The sequence below is a fragment of the Salvelinus namaycush genome, chromosome 28 (assembly GCF_016432855.1).
Source record: "Salvelinus namaycush isolate Seneca chromosome 28, SaNama_1.0, whole genome shotgun sequence".
In the NCBI taxonomy this organism is placed as follows: domain Eukaryota; kingdom Metazoa; phylum Chordata; class Actinopteri; order Salmoniformes; family Salmonidae; genus Salvelinus; species Salvelinus namaycush.
This window is the reverse complement of record NC_052334.1, coordinates 21299893-21320934: the sequence shown is the minus strand read 5'-3', so window position 1 is coordinate 21320934 and position 21042 is coordinate 21299893. Positions and strand designations below refer to the sequence as shown.

The following is a 21042-nucleotide window of genomic DNA, read 5'->3' as shown; positions in this document are numbered from 1 at the left end:
AATACTTATGTAAATCAGGTATTTCTGTTTTTATATTTAATACATTTGCAAAAAAAATTAACAACCTGTTTTCACATTGTCATTATGGGGTATTGTGTGTAGATTGCTGAGGATTTGTATTTATTTAATCAATTTTGGAATAAAGCTATAAAGTAACAAATGTGAAAAAGTTAAGGTGTCTGAATACTTTCCGAAGGCACTGTACACACATTCATTTTACAGAAATGCTTGGGGAAAAACTATTCAGACATTGGTGCAAAATAAAGTTATTTATTTTTGCCTGTGTACTTATTTACTCCCCCAGTGACCTCACCACCCCCCACCCCCCCTTCAAAAATCTATCTCTATCTAATCTGTAACAATCCCTTGGCACTGAAATGTGGTTGTAAAATAGTCATACTCACTCTTACTTCTGTAATTATTAACCCACTCAATGGTGGTACAAGTGACTTGGACACAGACTTTAAAGCTTTACTTCAGGAAATATCTTGTTGGTCTATGGTAAAACATGACTGGTGAGGACAAATTTCCAGCAGTTGAAGTTCTGGATGGCAAATCACAGAAGCTCAGCCTGAAACGGGAAGTGGGACTGGTTGGCGCTGTGTCACTTGTGGCTGGCACTATGATTGGATCTGGGATTTTTATGTCCCCTCAATTCGTTCTGGTCAACATAGGAAGCCCAGGAGGAAGCCTGGTGGTCTGGGCTGCTTGTGGCCTGCTGGCTGTGCTTGGCTCTCTCTGCTATGCTGAACTGGGGACAGTCATCCGAGAGTCGGGGGGAGAGTACATCTACATCCTACGGACGTCAGGCCCAGTATTGGCCTTCATTTTAATTTTCAGCTCAGTCATATTTGTGAGACCTGCCAGTGTGGCAGGGATCTCACTGAGCTTTGCTGAATATGCATTGGCACCTTTCTACCAGGACTGTCCATGCCCACAGCTGGTGGTGAAGTGTGTGGCTGCAGCAGGGATTGTGGTGACAGCCATTGTTAACTGTCTGAATGTACGATTCTCCATGTCAATGCAAGTGTTCTTCATGGTGGCCAAGGTGCTGGCTCTTTCAGTAATAATTATTGGAGGAGTGGTGTTGCTCGTCAGAGGGGAAACAGAAAGTTTTGAGGATTCTTTTAATGGGACCAACTTGGGCATCAATCCGATAGGTATTGCTTTCTACCAGGGACTGTGGTCCTACGATGGATGGAATAACTTGAATTATGTGACAGAAGAGCTGAAACGTCCTGAGGTAAAGAGATGCATTCACTTCCATTGTAGAAACTGTACATTGAAGTTATATTAGTACTGATTTTGAGTACATAATACATTATATTTCTTATCTCATACAGGTTGATTACAAAGGAACACTAACACTGGTTTAGGTACACAATTTCTAGCGCCAACACTGCCCATCTTTTCAGTCTACTGTATTTTCAATAATGCAGCATGCTTTGCTCCAGGACACAGGGTGACATAACATGCCCTTAACTCATTCAGTAATGTGGGGTTCATCATTCAGAACATTGACAATCTAGGCTGCTCAAAAAATATGCCATCCACATTCTGAGTGTCACTGACCCTGACAAAAAGTGTTTTTCCTTGGCTCCCATTGACGGTTTAGAAACAACTTAATCGATAACAATGTGCAACATCATAAATGTTTTAGTTAGTCACCCCTCCTCAGATTTCTGAGGTGTTACTACTATTCCAGAATGTTTGAAATTATGGAAAATGGGTATACATTGTTACTGGTACTTTTTCTTTTTGAGGAGATTAAAGTTGACAGCACTCACAATCTTGTAATTATTAACTGATGTAACAGTAGGTGCAACTTGTCCTGTAAGAACAAAACATTTAAACCTGTAACGACTCTCGTCGTTGGTTGAAGGAGAGGGGGACCAAATCGCAGCGTGGTATGTATCCATATTTATTTGAATACTTTCTTTAAGACGAACAAAACAATAAACAAAACGAAACCCAACGACGCTACAGTCCTGAACTTGAGAATATAATAAAACACAAATAACGCACGAACAGGAACAATCACCCACAAACAAACAGTGAACACAGCCTACCTAAATGTGGTTCCCAATCAGAGACAACGTAAAACACCTGCCTCTGATTGAGAACCATATCAGGCTAATCAGACACACCTCCCAATGAAACACACAACATAGAATATACCCACCCAGCTCACGTCCTGACCAACTAAACACAGACTAAACAAAGGAAATAAGGTCAGGAACGTGACAAAACCTCTCTCCAGCTTAATACAAATAACTGTTGATGATAGATCTCCTACCACATGGCTGAAACACAGAAACTCAGCCTCAAGTGGGGCTTATTGGTGTTATCTCATTCTTTGTTGGGACCATGAAGGGATCTGACATTTTTATGTCCCCTCAGTCTGTGCTGGTCAACATAGGAAGCCCCAAAGCCAGCTTGGTGATCTGGGCAGCTGTTACGGGATTTTTGTGTTTAATGACTAAAATATGTATACATTTGACTTAGAATTATAACTCATAAATGTTGAATGTTATGTGTTCCTTGTTAGAAAGAATGGGTTTATCTTCAGACAGGCTAGAATGATGTCTCTACCCAGGGAGGGGAAAGACCTTGAGTTGGTTGTAGATAGTTGAACAGGTGGCAGACAGTAATGAGAACTCGAACTGTATTGCCATTGTATCCGAGAGGAGGTTGGACATTAAAACCTATGACATCATCTTTATTATATAACCTGATGTAAAATGTATTATGATCAGTACTCTCGAGAATAAACGCTATTGATTGATTGATTTTAAGACTGGCATCTGTCCATTTTATGCAGATAATTATCTTACAAATTCTTATTTATGGGCAGAGTGTTTTAATTGAATTGGTTAATAAACAGGAATCGAAATTCCTTTATCAGCAGCCTGTAGCCTGCAGGCCACATTCCCTCTGCTCAGAGGTGGGTAGTAATGTGCTACAAGTAACAGTTACATGTACTACAGTACATTTTTGGAGGAACTTGTGCTTTTTCTAGTTACTCTCTGTGGGTTGTACTTGTACCAAAGATTTGTATAACTAACCCAAGATAGACCACAGCCTGTTATTTCCAATGGGAGCAAATTAATTATAGCGGGCAGAACAAGCAATGAGATGGGCAGAGCCAAGCACAAGCTAGCTAAATCCTATTGGCACATTCTGGCATGTATTTGCATATTTCCATTAGGGAATGCCTACTTTGTGAAGCGCGTGTGTGCAATAACTCAATTCGCCCTTGCGCTCCTTCTAAACAACAACATTTTTGAAAACTTTTGCAAAGGCTAAAGTATTAAAAACGTAGTCCACTCTGTTCATAGCAGATTCTAGTTTTGGGAACAGAAAACTGTATTGGGATCAAATGTTGCATCAATGACAAAATTTGCAGAACGTCGGCCAAAATCCATCTCGCTTCATCTACCGGCCACTGGGCTGTCTCTCATTACCATATTTTGTGGTGAGTGGAAATGCCAACCGGATGCTTCAGATTTATACATCCGGTGAAACATTTGGCTCATTATCCTATCTGTGCTTTCAGACTTGTTAAAATGGCGCCGAAGAGGATGGCTGAAGTTCTACATGCCCGTACCTAATTGTGCTATTTTGTTTTCCGTTTTTTGCATTGTTTGCATTGTTTTTTTTAATTATCTTGTACATAATGTTGCTGCTACTGTCTCTTATGACCGAAAATGACTTCTGAACATCAGAACTGGGATTACTCACCACGAAGATTTTTCCTTTAACGAGTCTGACGAGAAAGATATACTGCTCTCCTGGGAACAGGCACAGATCCCTGTCATTTGCGTGAAGAAAAGACGGAGGAAAAGAGGACGCAGATCGGGCTGCCTTCTGAGATTCCGTAGGCGGAGTAAACTCCCACCGCTATCAATTCTACTTGCTAACATGCAATGATTGGAAAAGAAAATTGATGACTTACGATTATCCTACCAACAGGACATTAAGAAATGTAATATCTTTTGTTTCACCGAGTTGTGACTGAACGACAACATGGATAATATAGAGCTGGAGGATTTGCAATACACCAGCAGAACAGAGAAGTTATGGTATTGCTCGCCTGAGGTAGAGTACCTTATGATAAGTTGTAGACCACACTATCTACCAAGAGAGTTCTCATCTATAGTATTCGTAGGCGTCTATTTACCACCACAGACCGATGATGGCACTAAGACGGCACTCAACCAACTCTATAAGGCCATGACAAACAAGAAAATGCTCACCCAGAAGCGGCGCTCCTAGTGGCCGGGGACTTTAATGCAGTCAAACTTAAATCAGTTTTACCAAATTTTTACCAGCATATCACATGTGCAACCGTAGGAAATAAAACCTCTAGACCACCTTTTACTCCACACACAGAAATGCATACAAAGCTCTCCCCCGCCCTACATTTGGCAAATCTGACCATAATTCTATCCTGCTGATTCTTGCTTACAAGCAAAAATGAAAGCAGGAAGTACCAGTGACTCGCTAAATACGGAAGTGGTCAGATGACGCGGATGCTACGATACAGAACTGTTTTGCTAGCACAGACTGGAATATGTTCCGGGATTCATCCAATGGCATTGAGGAGTATACCGTCTCAGTCATCGGCTCCATCAATAAGTGCATCGACGGCGTCGTCCCCACAGTGACCGTACGTACATATCCCAACTAGAAGCCGTGGATTACAGGCAACCTCCGCATCGAGCTAAAGGCAAGAGCTGCCGCTTTCAAGGAGCGGGACACTTATCCGGACCCCTATAAGAAATCCTGCTATGCCCTGAGATGAACCATTAAACAAGCAAAGTGTCAATACAGGATTAAGATTGAATCCTACTACACCGGCTCTGACGCTCATCGGATGTGGCAGGGCTTGAAAACTATTACGGACTACAAAGGGAAACCCAGACGCGAGTTTCCCAGTGACGCGAGCCTACCAGACGAGCTAAATGCCTTTTATGCTCGCTTCGAGGCAAGCAACACTGAAGCATGCACAAGAGCACCAGCTGTTCTGAATGACTGTGTGATAACGCTCTTGGTAGCCAATGTGAGCAAGACCTTTAACCTCTTTGGGCTAGACATGCCGCTAGCGGCACACCTCGACATCATCCAGTGAAATTGCAAAGCGCGAAATTCAAAATACAAAAATTGTAATATTAAACGTTCAGGAAAATACAAGTGTCTTACATCGTATAAAAGCTTAACTTCTTGTTAATCCAGCCGCTTTGTCAGATTTCAAAAAGGCTTTACGGCGAAAGCATACTATGCAATTATCTGAGGACCGCGCCCCGCATACAAAAGCATTACAAGCATTTTCCAAACAAGCAGCGGCATCACGAAAGTCAGAAAGAGCGATAAAATAAATAACTTACCTTTGAAGATCTTCCTCTGTTTGCAATCCCAAGGGTCCCAGCTACATAACAAATGGTTGTTTTGTTCGATAAAGTCCTTCTTTATATCCCAAAAAAGTCAGTTTAGTTGGCGCGCTTGATTCAGTAATCCACCTGTTCCCCTCATTCAAAATGCATACAAAGGAATCGCAAAAGTTATCACTTAACTTCGTCCAAACAAGTCAAACAGCGTTTATAATCAATCCTCAGGTACCCTAATATGTAAATAAATTATACAATTTAAGACGGAGAACAGTATGATCATTACCGGAGATAAATAACCAAGTGCGCGCCCTCATCCACGCGCGCCACAAGACTACAGTCAAAATGAGAGCCACCTAGAAAAACTACATTCTAACAAATTTTTCAAAAAACAAGCCTGAAACCCTTTCCAAAGACTGTTGACATCTAGTGGAAGCCATAGGAACTGCAACCTGGGAGTTATTCCATTGATTTTTCCATAGACAGCCATTTCAATGGGTGGTGACCTCAAAAAAACATTTCTGGATGGATTCTCCTCGGGTTTTTGCCTGCCATATCAGTTCTGTTATACTCACAGATATTAATCTAACAGTCTTAGATACTTCAAAGTGTTTTCTATCCAATACTACCAATTATATGCATATCATAGCTTCTGGGCCTGAGTAACAGGCAGTTTACTTTGGGCACCTCAGTCACCCGAACTTCCGAATACTGCCCCCTATCCCTAAGAAGTTTTTAAGCAGGTCAACATTCACAAAGCCACGGGCCCAGATGGATTGCCAGGACGTGTACGCAAAGCATGCACGGACCAACTGGCAAGTGTCTTCACTGACATTTTCAACCTCTCCCTGACTGAGTCTGTAATACCTACATGTTTCAAGCAGACCACCATAGTCCCTGTGCCCAAGGAAGTGAAGGTAACCTGCCTAAATGATTACAGCCCCGTAGCACTCACATCAGTAGCCATGAAGTGCTTTGAAAGGCTGGTCATGGCTCACGTCAACAGCATCCTCCCAGATACCCTAGACCCACTCCAATTCGCATATCGCCCCAACAGATCCACAGATGACGCGATCTCAATCCACACTGCCCTTTCCCACCTGGACAAAAGGCACACCTATGTGAGAATGTTGTTAATTGACTACAGCTCAGCGTTCAATACCATAGTGCCCACGAAGCTCATCACTAAGCTAAGGACCCTGGGACTAAACACCTCCTTCTGCAACTGGATCCTGGACTTCCTGACAGGCCACCCCCAGGTGGTAAGGGTAGGCAACAACACGTCTGCCACGCTGATCCTCAACACTGGGGCCCCTCAGGGGTGTGTACTTAGTCCTCTCCTGTACTCCCTGTTCACCCATGACTGCGTGGCCAAACACGACTCCAACACCATCATTAAGTTTGCTGACGACACAACAGTGGTCGGCCTGATCACAGAAAACAAGACAGCCTATAGGAGGTCAGAGACCTCGCAGTGTGGTGCCAGGACAACAACATCTCCCTCATTGTGAGCAAGACAAAGGAGAGGATTGTGGACTACAAGAAAAGGCGGGCCGAACAGGCCCCCATTAACATCAACTGGGCTGTAGTGGAGCGGGTCGAGAGTTTCAAGTTCTTTGGTGTCCACATCACCAACAATCTATCATGGTCCAAACACACCAAGACAGTTGTGAAGAGGGCACGACAAAACCTTTTCCCCTTCAGGAGACTGAAAAGATTTGGCATGGGTCCCCAGATCCTCAAAAAGTTTTACAGCTGCACCATCAAGAGTATCCTGACCGGTTCATCACCACCTGGTATGGCAACTGCTCGGCATCTGACCGTAAGGCGCTACAGAGGGTTGTGGGTACGGCCCAGTACATCACTGGGGCCAAGCTTCTTGCAATCCAGGACCTATAATATGCGGTGTCAGAGGAAAGACCTTAAAATTGTCAGAGACTCAAGTCATAGACTTTTCTATCCTACCACACGGCAAGCGGTACCGGAGTGCCAAGTCTAGGACCAAAAGGCTCCTTAACAGCTTCTACCCCCAAGCCATAAGACTGCTTAACAATTAAATCAAATTGCCACCGGACTATTACATTGACCCCCCCCTCCCCCCATTTTTTTTACACTGCTGCTACTCGCTGTTTATTATCTATGCATAGTCGCTTCACCCCTACCTACATGTACAAATTACCTCTAACCTGTACCCCCTGTAGCAGGCTCAAGGGTGTGGGGTTTCCACTTGACCAAGTTCAGTAACAAAACAGGCACCAGTAGCACAAATAGAATGCAAAAGGGAAGTTTATTAGGGGTTTTTGTACACGGGAAAAGAAGGCGGAGTTGACCAATCACCTCACAGTCCACAAGCCGTTCATGTTGTCCGTTCCGTTTTTCAGGGGTAATCCTCACACTCGAGTTCTCAGCCAATCTGGTCTGGTACACAAGGGAGGTAGTCCGACAGTCCAGGTCAGAACGGGTACTCACACAGATTTCGCTCTCTTTTCTCTCACTCTTCATAACTTTCATAACTCTCATTTCTCTCACTCTTCATAACTCTCTTGTATCTCACCTCCTCTACCTGTTTGCGCAGGCATTTTCCTATTTTATCCCCAAGTGTTCCCTGGCTTAACGAAACACAGTCTTGCCTCGTTGGGGCAGGAAGTCCATATAACATTTAACATTTACATTTACATTTAAGTCATTTAGCAGACGCTCTTATCCAGAGCGACTTACAAATTGGTGCATTCACCTTATGATATCCAGTGGAACAACCACTTTACAATAGTGCATCTAACTCTTTTAAGGGGGAGGGGGGGTTAGAAGGATTACTTTATCCTATCCTAGGTATTCCTTAAAGAGGTGGGGTTTCAGGTGTCTCCGGAAGGTGGTGATTGACTCCGCTGACCTGGCGTCGTGAGGGAGTTTGTTCCACCATTGGGGTGCCAGAGCAGCGAACAGTTTTGACTGGGCTGAGCGGGAACTGTACTTCCTCAGAGGTAGGGAGGCGAGCAGGCCAGAGGTGGATGAACGCAGTGCCCTTGTTTGGGTGTAGGGCCTGATCAGAGCCTGGAGGTACGGAGGTGCCGTTCCCCTCACAGCTCCGTAGGCAAGCACCATGGTCTTGTAGCGGATGCGAGCTTCAACTGGAAGCCAGTGGAGAGAGCGGAGGAGCGGGGTGACGTGAGAGAACTTGGGAAGGTTGAACACCAGACGGGCTGCGGCGTTCTGGATGAGTTGTAGGGGTTTAATAGCACAGGCAGGGAGCCCAGCCAACAGCGAGTTGCAGTAATCCAGACGGGAGATGACAAGTGCCTGGATTAGGACCTGCGCCGCTTCCTGTGTGAGGCAGGGTCGTACTCTGCGAATGTTGTAGAGCATGAACCTACAGGAACGGGTCACCGCCTTGATGTGAGTTGAGAACGACAGGGTGTTGTCCAGGATCACGCCAAGGTTCTTAGCACTCTGGGAGGAGGACACAATGGAGTTGTCAACCGTGATGGCGAGATCATGGAACGGGCAGTCCTTCCCCGGGAGGAAGAGCAGCTCCGTCTTGCCGAGGTTCAGCTTGAGGTGGTGATCCGTCATCCACACTGATATGTCTGTCAGACATGCAGAGATGCGATTCGCCACCTGGTTATCAGAGGGGGGAAAGGAGAAGATTAATTGTGTGTCGTCTGCATAGCAATGATAGGAGAGACCATGTGAGGATATGACAGAGCCAAGTGACTTGGTGTATAGCGAGAATAGGAGAGGGCCTAGAACAGAGCCCTGGGGGACACCAGTGGTGAGAGCACGTGGTGCGGAGACAGATTCTCGCCACGCCACCTGGTAGGAGCGACCTGTCAGGTAGGACGCAATCCAAGCGTGGGCCGCGCCGGAGATGCCCAGCTCGGAGAGGGTGGAGAGGAGGATCTGATGGTTCACAGTATCAAAGGCAGCCGATATAAGGCTTGGGGGTGGAGCCAGCGACCTGCAAGATATCTCTCCTCAATTATCACTCCCCTCACCTCTCCCTGCCCCCTGTATATAGCCTCGTTATTGTTATGTTATTGTGTTACTTTTTATTATTTTTTACTTTAGTTTATTTGGTAAATATTTTCTTAACTCTTCTTGAACTGCACTGTTGGTTAAGGGCTTGTAAGTAAGCATTTCACTGTAAGGTCTACACTTGCTGTATTCGGCGCATGTGACAAATAAAGTTTGATTTGATTTGATATCATTCTGCTGTTGACATTGTGTTTTGAGGGCGAGTGCAAATGAAATGGCTAGGTAGCTTCACTTGACTCTGAGGAGATTTTTGTTAGTGGGTTCTTAGCCATGCTGAAATGTGTCTTGAAGATTTGCATACTTGTAACATGATTGAGTTGACTATGACAGTTGATATCTGCACTGTTTGATTATTTATTACTTGATGTTTAATTCCATGCTGAAATGTGTCAGATTTGCATACCAGTAACATGATTGACAGTGAAATGTCGATATTGATTGTTGTTTTACTGTTGTTGTTTTTTGAAAGTTTATTTTAGCGTCTTTTACTTTCGGTTCTGTACAACAGCTTTAAACATAGAATATATTTCACAGCGGTTTTGATGGTACAAAGATTCTCACCACTTTACATTGCTTGTTTTGGCAAATAAAAGGAAATTAGGCGAACTATTAGAATTTTTGCAACCAGGAAATGGCGGTGCGATTTCTGCATATTGCACCTTTAAGTCAACTTTGAATAAGACTATAATTGAAACTGTACAGCCTATGGACTTTGTTTGATGTCAGTCTTCATTGGAGACTACCTGTGCTGGAGGACATCTGCAAGATAGTGCTGGCAGGCTTAAATAACAAATTCATGAACAGTATGAATGTATGTCATATGTTCATATAGGTATTTTGCATGGTGGTCAAGCTGGAGGTCTTGGCATTGACAATTATTGGAAGTGTGGTGCTGCTTTTCGAGGGGTACACTGAAAACATTGATGATTCCGTTAAAGCGACTATGGTCCAATGATGGTTGGAACACTTTGAATTATGTCACAGAAGAACTAAAACACCCTGAGGTAAAGAAAAATTAAACAGTTTGATATTGAGTGCTTCGATAGTATGTTTTGCCCGGAGTAGGCAAAAATAAACCGTTTTCTTTTTTGTACTACTGAGGTTATAGCCCACAGGAAATAAACCAAAAATACAGAGTATAGGATATACAGGCAAATCAACTGAGACAATACCTGACAAGTATACTCTATCGCATCCTGCTAAATGGTTTTGATCTTTGGACCACACCACCAACAGAGATAAAGTGTGCTCTTATCTATTTTTTTTAATTCTGATACACTAATCAGGATGGAAATGTGGTGTAAAATGTCTGCAGAACTTCGTCATTAGCTAGAGGGCAAGTCTACACAAAAAAGACCTCGGCTGTCATTTCTACATTTACATGGCTTTTGACAGCAATTGCATGTGGCTTTATGACCAACACATATAACAATGGTGAGATACTGTAGGTCAACCTTGGCCTTAACCTTTCTAACCTTCAGGGAAAGGAATTATCCAAGTGTACAATGACACAGCATTCCCTTTTCTCACTCTCCTAGTCAATCAGACCTCCTTTTTTTGTTGCAGTAATAATTTGGTGAATCTTTAACAAACACTTTGGGGGGGGGGTAATCTGTATGGGAACCATTTTACATCTATAAACAAAGAAGACACAACAATATACTTTTTGCAACCTGAGAAGTTAATATTAACTACTAAGTACTTTGCTCCCAGCATCAAAGATTTGCCAGGTCTTTGTATTTATTTGTCTTGCTTAAGAAGAAAGGATTGACCATTGACAACAGTTTCTCCTGTTGCTTGAATCAGTAAGCTGGCCATGGCAAAAACAGAAACAGAAGGGCTTCAACTGAAGTGCAAGTTGGGTTTAGTCGGTGCTGTTTCACTGGTAGCAGGAATCATGATTGGATCGTGTATATTCATGTCCCCTCAGTTTATGCTGTCCTACATTGGAAGTCCAAAGGCAAGCCTGATCATTTGGGCCCTGTTTGGCATAGTAGCCATGCTGGGGGCACTCTCATAAGCTGAGCTAGGAACCATTATTAAAGAATCAGGTGGGGACTTCATCTACATCCTTTCCCTGCCTTCTTTGAGGCCTTTAACTTCCTACTAGTGGTGAAGCCAGCGAGCATCGCACCAATACCCCTCAGCTTTTCAGAATACGCTGTGGCACCTTTCTACCAAGACTGTTCTCCTTTCAGCTAATAGTAAAATGTGCTGCTGTTGCAGCCATCATGGTTGTAGCCATGGCCAGAATCTTGAATGTACATTTATCCATGAGAATTCAGGTGGTCTTCTTGGTGGCAAAGCTACTTATTTGCCCTGATGGTTATAGTAATTGGAGTAGTGAAAATTGCACAGGGGAATGTTACTGTACAAAAAAATGCTTTTGATAGTACGAACTTGGGTGTGAGCTCCATAGGGATGGCTTTTTACTAAGGCCTCTGGTCCGTCACTGGCTTGTACAACTTAAACTATGTGAAAGAAGAATTGAAAAGACCTGAGGTAAGAATGCACTGTAATAAGTAATGTCCTTTGTTCCATGATCTTAAGGACTTAACATATCTTTATCCATCTTGCACCCTCTCAGGTAAATCTGCCCAGGGCAGTTATGATTGCCATCCCCATGGTAACCATGCTCTATCTACTGGTCAATGTGAGCTACTTGGCTGCCATGACGCCCAGAGAACTGATGTTGTCAAGTGCAGTGGCTGTCACCTGGGGGTGAGAGAGCTTAACTCCATCCACACACCTCTCTCAAAAATGTTTTCAATGTGTGATGAGCTGACAAATTACATTGTTGTCTTTAACAGGAATAAGGTGCTCGGGAGATGGGGATGGGTGATGTCCATTGCAGCTGCTTTGTCTGCTTTTGGCTCCCTGAATGGAACATTCTTTAGTGGTGGCCGGGTGTGCTTTGTGGCTGCAAGAGAGGGACACATGGTGAGAAACACATGCAAGAGACAGGCAATTTTAACTGACATTTTTCAAAAGGAAACTTTGGCATAGTCTGATGTAGGTGTTGAGTTAGATAGTTTTGTAGTTTTTATGTCAACATTTGTGTTGTCTTTATCTCCAGCCTGATATTCTTGCCATGGCCCATGTGAATCGACTGACCCCCTCTCCAGCCCTGATCTTCACCACGGCTATCTCACTTCTGGTTCTCATCCCTGGGGACTTCCAGAGCATTGTCAACTTCTTCAGGTAGTTTATGCTTTGACTTCAAAATGTCTCAATACATTTATCAAATTGTTGCTTTATTTATCTTCCATCCCTCTCCATTGATATTGCCAGTTTTACAGCCTGGTTCTTCTATACAATCACTCTGTCTGGGCTTCTCTACCTCAAGATCAAGAAACCTGAACTTCCCAGGACATATAGCGTGAGTCTCATAGGATATCTAATTTCTTATTTTATTTATAAAGGTCTGAGTCCTTTTGAACAACACAAGATTGATTTATTAAAATGCAATTGCCCGAATGGACCCATCTGCTTTCTAAAGTGACAGTACCACTGTTTTTGTTTATTCACCCAGGTTCCCATTGTAATCCCCATCTTGGTCATCATGGCAGCGATTTTCCTTGTGATGGCACCTATCATTGACAACCCCGCGATAGAGTACCTCTACGTCACCATATTCATCTTCAGTGGTGTATTGGTTTATGTGCCATTCATTCACTACAAACTCTGCCCTGGACTGTTGGAGAAAGTCACTGTGTTCCTGCAGCTCTTCCTAGAGGTGGCACCAGCAGACAAAAATGTATGACAATGCTGTCTTCTGAGTAATACCTGGACCAAAATAATTTACATCTGAGATGGGCACCAACATAACCTGATTTTCAATAGTATTTAGGATGGAACTTTTTTAAAAACCCTGAAATTGTTATAAAATTCGGTAAATATCAGACTTCATTTGTACTGACTTGTACTGTAATATAGGATGCTTTCAATAGATAACGCAAGTAAACATACCATTTTGTAAAATTGTAGACTTTATTTGGTAAAAAAAAAAGAAGAGAATTTGTTGTTAATTTTTGTTTTGTTTTACATTAGTATGTTCCGACAAGACATTTAGTAGGATAAATCCAAAATGACTGTGCAGGTATTACAAAAATTAGTTCGATTTTTTTGTGAAGACACTCAATCATGGTAATGTATGCAGCATTTTCAGTATAAAAAGTAGGAAAGCAATATGGGTAAAAATAAATGATACCACACAGGCCCATTTCCAGCACTGATTGTAACAACACATGTTCAGTAGACTTTTTATTAGAATCAGACTTCCAAAAGCCATCCTTGATGGAATAATCCTGGGTAATGTCAAAATATAATCATAGGCATAATTTTAGGCTGTTATTTTCCTGTGTAGCCTGCTAACAACTTCATGAGTCCTAATCAGTTACTATCATTTAGTTGGCAATTAAAATAGATCCAGATCATCAATAGATGTAGACTCATTTTGTTGGATATACTTGAGAATGTCGATTTGATCCTTCACCTCATCTGCAACTGGAAGGACACCCACAACTGGGCCCCCACCACCTGAGACTAGAGAGGAGGACTTCACAGGCAGTTTTGGCTTTGGGGCCAGTTTGGGTTTGGGGGCAGGAACTGGCCTTGCCTTGATACTTTTCTTCACCTGGAGGAGCTTGTCAAAGTTGTCTTCTATCCTGAAAAGGGAAACAAGGACAATGTTGAATGGCTAATACAATGTTGTAATAACCACTTTGTCTCGCAAATAACTGTGACTGTATACCTGAAAAGTTCATCTGTATCCTCATCCAGTCCTGAATCTGCAGATGCCACATCCTTGTATGCTGTTGGAAGAAGTAAAGGGTCCCCCAACTTCACTTTCCACATCAAGTCTGGCTCCTTAAACAGCTTAACGTTGCCTGTTAGCACAATGAAGATATGAGTTGAACTTAAATTGGACAAGAGGCAGGCTTCCTTGGGACCAGATCTGATATTTTCATTTACGGGATGTCAGTCTGGAATCTCTGACACTGACACTGTTTGTAGACAGCTTATGACATTGTTATGGCAGTTCCTATGGAAGCAATAAATGGAACACAGAATCTGTATTTAAATATTTATACTAACTGTCTTTGGCTGCAGGTTGAAACAAGTCGTCATCTATATCCTCAGCCTCATCAAACAGAGAGAACTTAGGTTGGGTAGCCACTTTAGCCTGTGGAGGCTTTTTCTTCTTCTGCCTCGTGCACCTGGGGGAAAGGGTGACAGAAAGCATTAAATACCATATGTCTTGTTTTGCACACTTTGTACAAAATAATAAAATGCAGTACTACAGGATATTTCTTAACGTAGCTCTTTATTAGCTAGCTATAACTGGCATGTTCACGTATCGCCAACCAGGATCAAACTGACCATGACCTAACCATTTGGGTGGTCTTAACCAATCATAGCACAGTATGATATGGCGATAAAATGCATCCAATTATAATTCAGTATGTTTACACATATGAATATTACACCATACAGTGCCTGTAGAAAGTATCCCAATTTTCAAATGTTGTTGATTTACAGCCTGAAATGATATTTTCTCTTCATCCATTTGATCCAGAATACAGATATTTGAGAAGACACCAAAACCATTGAGAAAAACATCTAAAATGAACACAACCTCAGCAAGGCTCTTACTTTAAATTGCCTAGAGGTCCAAGGTACTCATCATCATCGTCATGTTCCTGCTCCTCTTCCCTAGGTTTCACTGGTGGAACATGTTTGGTTACTTTCGCAGCAGCAGCAGGGGTCTCCTCACTTTCAAAGAAATTAAAGCCTTCTTCTTTATCCTGGTCCTGCCAATCTGCAACGTTCCTGGTTTTCAAATCTGCCATTGTGGACTTCGCTCCTACAGAAATATGAACTGTGAGCCAAATATTCTTTATGATATTATATTCTTGATTAAATAAGGCAACTTCTACACTACAGGGAAGTACTGTTTATTTTTTCTGTTGGTTAATAATTCATACTTTTCTTAAATAACTAGCCAGGCAGATACATGTCAATTTGAACCCCTGACCGCCTTGATATACAGTAACCTCATTGTTCAAATAATAATTTCACAGTTTGGTGCAGTGCAGTAGTATTAGTACTAATCCCCAAAGTTGAACATTTTCTGACCTATGTAGTTTGCATTAAGATAGAGGGGTGACATTAATGTAGGTGAATGAGTTAGAAAGTGCAAGTTTCAGTCAGAGACAAGCAAATCAAACAAGTTATTTACCAGCCAACAGTGCATGATGCCATATTTAGAAGGAACGAGTAGGAAAGAGCACATTAAAATGTCTAAAAACTCTATAGAAAAAATACTATTTACTGTAGTGCTTTGTGGTACATTACCTAAGAGCTCCAACACCTCTGGGCAAGTAGCAAGTGTAGAATTCTTGGAGATAAACTTGACCAGTTCGTCAAAGGCCATCCTACGCTCCCGGATGTCTGCCTCGCCTACAAACAGAGCCTTGCGAGGCATGGCTGGTAAGGTGATCTTCGGATACTGACCCATGAGTCTGTAGTAAAACTCATCAATTTCACTGTATTTCTTTGAAACCTGCAAAACACATGTAAAACATGCAGGGTCTAGGTACGCCTGTAGCTTTTATAGCAATGCTTTGGGGTTCAAATCCAACCGTTAGAAATGTATATTTGGTTGTTGTTCAAAATCTTAATGTTATTATGCATTATGTAGCTGTTATAAAGGGTTTAGGAATGCATACTGTACATACTGAATGCTACAGTGAAGTGTTACCACAATTTCAGACCAAGCAGTAGCTGCTACACCATCACTTTCAATTTGAGGTGATTAGGGGCACAGGGGCAGGATGCTAATACTTATGCTTCCACCTAACTTACATGGGACTACGACTACCTGTGACTACCTACCACCAGCTGTACAACGTCTTCAGGTTTGTGCTTGCCGGATTTGAAGGCAGCCAGCCGAGTCACCACAATTATCTGGTACTCCACATGACCTGTCATCATGGTACCACGGATCTCCTGGTAAAGAGGCACCTGCAGATCTATGCCTGTCACCTCATTCTGCAACGGCCTGGGATGAAAAACATTGTGACATTGACCAAAAGTAATTGCACAAAGTGCAAGATTCATACAAGAACAGAACTGTGGAGTGACATGTGCATGAACATCCTTCCACACTGTCCCAACGGTAAACAGCAAGAAAGGAATCCAGCAAACATGTCAATGACAACTTTTATTTCACTACATGCTGGTATTAATTAATATGTGCACAATAGTTTGGTGAATAGTTGCAACTAAGTCAAAGGGACCCCTGGGTTGGTACAGGGAAAAACAAGGACTGGCTTCAACAAGTAAACAACGATGGGGATGTGTTTCACAAGTGTTAATGTTACCAGGCAACCCCGAAACGTCAAAGAAAGATAGCTACGAAATGTTCTTCATTTTACCTGCTTGTAATAAGTCCGTCTGGCATTGTGGTAAGATTGCTGTCCTGTCTAGTCTCTCTTTAGCTGTAATCAAGCTGACCACCCCCATTCCCTACTGTTATGATACAAGTCATGGGATGGGAACTAGATGGGAACTACAGGAACTTCCGGTTTTAGCCTTCAAAATAAAAGCGCGCTGCTGCACTCGTTCTGCACTGCACGAGCGCCGGGCGGTGAGTTGCGAATATTTTACAGTTGCTTGTCGTCTGGGAAGGAGGCACATCGACTCCTTGATAGTAAGTCGAGGCATATGTCAGTAGCAGAACAAGCTCAAATCAAGTAAAAACTAGCATGTTTCGACAGCAAAGCTAGGTAACTAGGTCATCATCTACATTGGCTATGATCAGCTGATAGCCCATCCCTCTTTGCCTTTATGTCTTTTGTTTGCAGCCCTGCTACACTATAGCCATCGGGCACCCGAGTGAGAACTCGTTGGCTAGAATACGGCCATACCAGCTCTTATTTCATAGAACTCGCCATAAACCCTGCCACATTGGGAAGATCTAGGCATGTTGCACTGGGACACGTTTTAATATGATAAAAAATACATTTACAATGGGTCCGCCGTGGTTCTGTGTAGCCTAGTAATGCTAATATATTTCAGACCAGTGTATTGTAGTTAATTTCGTCTGACTTAAGTTCAATATATTTGAGTAGTAAACAGGGAAACAACAACGAAGTGAAAGGAGATACCAAGTCAGTTTCACAGCTGAATGCATTCAACCAAAATGTGTTTGCCGCATTTAACCTTACCCCCCTAGGATCCAGGTAGTTCGCAAAATAATATACCAGAGGGGGGCATCGTTTTACTAGGCTACCTACTAGGCTACATTGGGATCATATGGTTACCACCAGTGTTCGAATACATTGAGTTCGTTGACAAAACAGCAGTGGTGGAAAAAGTACCCAAATGTCATACTTGAGTAAAAATAAAGATACCTTTTATAGAAAATAACTCAAGTAAAAGTGAAAGTCACCCAGTATAAAAACAGTACTTGAGTAAAAGTCTAAAGTATTTGGTTTTAAATATAATTAAGTATCAAAAGTAAATGTATATATCTTTTCAAATTCCTTATTATGTAAACCAGAAGGCACCATTGTCTTTGCCAGGGGCATGCTCCAACACTCAGACATAATTTACAGACACTCAGACATAATTTACAAATTAAGCATGTGTGTTTAGTGAGTCCGCCAGATCAGAGGCAATAGGGAAGACCAGGGATGTTCTCTTGATAAGTGTGTGAATTACACAATTGTTCTGTCCTGCTAATCATTCAAAATGCAACGAGTACTTTTGAGTGTCAGGGAAAATGTATGGAGTAAAAAGTACATAATTTTCTTTATGAATATAGTGAAGTAAAAGTTGTCAAAAATATAAATAATGAAGTACAGATACCCCCAAAAAATACTTAAAATTACTTGAAAGTACTACTTAATTAAGTACTTTACACCACTGCAAAACAAACTATTGGACGGAGATGTATTTGTCAAAGGTCCACGGTGGGTCTGTGTAAACAATGCAATTATATTGGAGATGGCCTCATAGCAGTGAATGTCATCTATTCATTTACTGTTAGAAATAGTATAAGTAGCAGCCATATCAGCCAAGGAAACTAATTGTTCTCACTCTATAATAGAACAATCAGATTTTCCTGCATGACTGTGGCGCTCTTTAGCTGAATTGTTAGGATTTTCTTGTATCCACAACAAATCTGCTTTATTTACCTGAAATAGAGATAATTTCAATGTTTTCTTTGAAAAGATGGCCCTGGCTGAGAATAGAACATTCCGTTTTCTGCCTGATTGTGGCGCTGTTTATTGTAATTTTCTGGATTATCTTGTGACCAGAACAAAACTACTTAAATAAATGGTGTTTCTTTAAAAAGATGGGCCTTCCAAGTTGCGCAGCGTTCTAAGGCACTGCATCTTATTGCTAGAGGCATCACTACAGACCTGGGTTCAATCCCAGGCTGTATCAAAACCGGTCGTGATTGGTAATCCCATAGGGCAGCGCACAATTGTCCCAGTGTCGTCCGGGTTTGGCCGGGGGGGACCTTACTTGGCTCATCGCGCTCTAGCAACTCCTTGTTGCAGGCCGGGTGCCTGCAGGCTGACCTCAGTTGACTGGAGGAATCCGATGCATTGGTGCAGCTGGCTGCCGGGTTAAGCGGGCGGGTGTTTCGGAGGACGTATGACTCTGCCTTTTGCCTCCCAAGCCCGTTTGGGAGTTGAAGCGGTGAGACTAGATCGAAATTGGGGAGAAAAATCAGGATGAGCCTCGCTGACATGGACTGTTTCCTCACCTTGTTCTTCTTGTGGTTATCCATGGTTGTTGCTTATTTTACCAGGTAATAAGAAGTGAAAAAACAAAAGAAGGACTGAAAAAATAGGCTCCTTATTTTACTAAACTAGAGATTTAAATAAATGGTGTTTCTTTGAAAAGATGGGCCTAGCTGACATGAAACATAAATTAAGGGGGAAGGATCCAGAGACACAGAGGCTCATTATCTTTCTGCACGTATTTTTATTTACAATGCTGGCTGCCATTGTTAACAAAAACGCAGGACATTGAGGGCTACCTGAATTGATTCAGAAACTAACATAAGTAGTCTTAAAGTATCACAGCAAGGTCAAACAAGTGTGTGTGTGTGTTAGTCAGATTATCCAGTATCCACAGCAACACTATTGATTGTTCTCTACCCCCAGTGCATGTGGTGTACAGTACTATGGTCTTAGCCATGCTCTCACTAACCCTAATATTTTCTCTGTCTCCCCTTCCGGAGGGCCTGAGGCTCTTGGACCACAACTTAGGACACCCTGGCCTGACACCTGGAAGTGCCTGGCCATATCCCCCCTCTACCTGCCTGTTACTTTAAAGTCCATATTTAACCTATACAGCTCTGGATCCATTGTCTTACATATTACTGCAACAAATTGTCAGTTATTTGCCCTTTTTATAGATGTTTTATTTTTACTAATGACTGAAGGCTGTGTGACCATTAACAATTGCTGCATATACATTGTCATTCTCCCAAAGTATTGACTTGCACATTTCTTCTCATCTCAGGGATTTAACAATGGTGTAAAGTAGCTCAAACCAATGCTTACACCTAGTCAATGCTTGGATATCCATGAGGAGAGAGATGGACAATTGGTATGCAGCCACTGATTTCAGGTGGCTTCATCAACAGATGGAGTGTGTTCCAAATGGCACCCTATTCCGTATACATAGTGCACTAATTTTGACCAGGGCCCATAGGGCTTTGGGAGACATTCCACCTGTTGAGCCCCACCCTGCCTATTGTTATCCATCCCATTCCCCCAGTTAAGCAAACAAAGGGGAGAGGCTCTGACTATAATTTATGTAGTAAATTGCTTTTCCTATCTATTACTTTATTTTATAAACTTATTTTGTTGTGTATGTATGTCCCTTTTAATAAAACCTTAATTGGCTCCCGAGTGGCGCAGCGGTCTAAGGCACTGCATCTCAGTGTAAGAGGCATCACTACAGTCCCTGGTTTGAATCCAGGCTGCATCACATCCGGCCGTGATTGGGAGTCCCATAGGGTGACGCACAATTGGCCCGAGTTTGGCCGGGCTAGGCGGTCATTGTAAATTAGAATTTGTTCCTAACTGACTTGCCTAGTTAAATAAAACATTTTGTTTTTTAAATTAATTCAAACAAGAAATCCATATTTTCACTGGTGGATATTCACGATGGACATTATACTGAACAGTCATGTACCAATGAGATTCACAAGTATTGCAGTTGTGTGTGTGTGTGTGTGTTGTTGTTGCCATTCAGCTTCATCTAGCCTTGGTATAGAATAACTGACAAAATACCTCAGCCATAGGAAATCATTGGGGAAAGAAGTCACACTTCCGGTTGGCACAAATCTTTATTTGACTTTCTGTAATAGAGATACAGACCGTATAAAAGCATACATTCAAAACCTTATGGTCAGATGTAATGGAATCCAAGTTTCTGGGTGTGTGGGGGTCAGTGACTTGAGTGGGAGAAAGAACCAGTGGAGGCAGCAATAGGGAGGTAGATGGGGGGGCCAGGCACGTCCAGGTGTCAGGCCAGGGTGTACTCAGTCGCGGTCCAAGAGTCTTAGGCCCTCCGGAGGAGGAGACGGAGACAA

The 21042-nt window shown here is 42.4% G+C and overlaps 3 protein-coding genes across 3 annotated transcripts in view; 2 read left to right on the top strand and 1 right to left on the bottom strand.

Annotated features, from left to right (window-relative positions):
* Nucleotides 1-508: 508 nt before the first annotated feature.
* Nucleotides 509-13182, top strand: LOC120023263 (b(0,+)-type amino acid transporter 1-like). The gene is made up of 6 exons (XM_038967304.1): nucleotides 509-1243; nucleotides 12007-12140; nucleotides 12230-12359; nucleotides 12496-12620; nucleotides 12711-12798; nucleotides 12952-13182. Exons 1-6 carry the CDS (start codon nucleotides 509-511, stop codon nucleotides 13180-13182), a joined length of 1443 nt encoding a protein of 480 aa, XP_038823232.1.
* A 214-nt stretch (nucleotides 13183-13396) lies between these two features.
* On the bottom strand, nucleotides 13397-16988 carry hs1bp3 (HCLS1 binding protein 3). Its single transcript, XM_038967396.1, has 7 exons — nucleotides 16859-16988; nucleotides 16317-16482; nucleotides 15777-15984; nucleotides 15075-15285; nucleotides 14517-14638; nucleotides 14173-14308; nucleotides 13397-14086 (listed from the first exon to the last, which is right to left on the bottom strand). Exons 1-7 carry the CDS (start codon nucleotides 16882-16884, stop codon nucleotides 13837-13839), a joined length of 1119 nt encoding a protein of 372 aa, XP_038823324.1. The 5' UTR covers nucleotides 16885-16988; the 3' UTR covers nucleotides 13397-13836.
* A 1387-nt stretch (nucleotides 16989-18375) lies between these two features.
* Nucleotides 18376-21042, top strand: part of apoba (apolipoprotein Ba) — a 43862-nt gene continuing 41195 nt past the window's right edge. Inside the window, exon 1 of the mRNA XM_038967303.1 lies at nucleotides 18376-18397. Coding sequence (XP_038823231.1) covers nucleotides 18376-18397 — 22 coding nt within the window. The remainder of the gene's footprint in view (nucleotides 18398-21042) is intronic.

Bases quoted from the DNA above. Each gene is read 5' to 3' on its own strand.
- LOC120023263 (XM_038967304.1), top strand. From the start codon at position 509: ATGACTGGTGAGGACAAATTTCCAGCAGTTGAAGTTCTGGATGGCAAA. The intron at 1,244-12,006 runs GTAAAGAGATGC...GCACCCTCTCAG, and splicing joins AAGAGCTGAAACGTCCTGAG to GTAAATCTGCCCAGGGCAGT. The intron at 12,141-12,229 runs GTGAGAGAGCTT...TGTCTTTAACAG, and splicing joins GCAGTGGCTGTCACCTGGGG to GAATAAGGTGCTCGGGAGAT.
- hs1bp3 (XM_038967396.1), bottom strand. From the start codon at position 16,884: ATGCCAGACGGACTTATTACAAGCAG. The intron at 15,985-16,316 runs GTAGGTAGTCAC...TGTGTTTTGCAG, and splicing joins AAGACGTTGTACAGCTGGTG to GTTTCAAAGAAATACAGTGA. The intron at 14,087-14,172 runs GTATACAGTCAC...TTCCCTTTTCAG, and splicing joins GATACAGATGAACTTTTCAG to GATAGAAGACAACTTTGACA.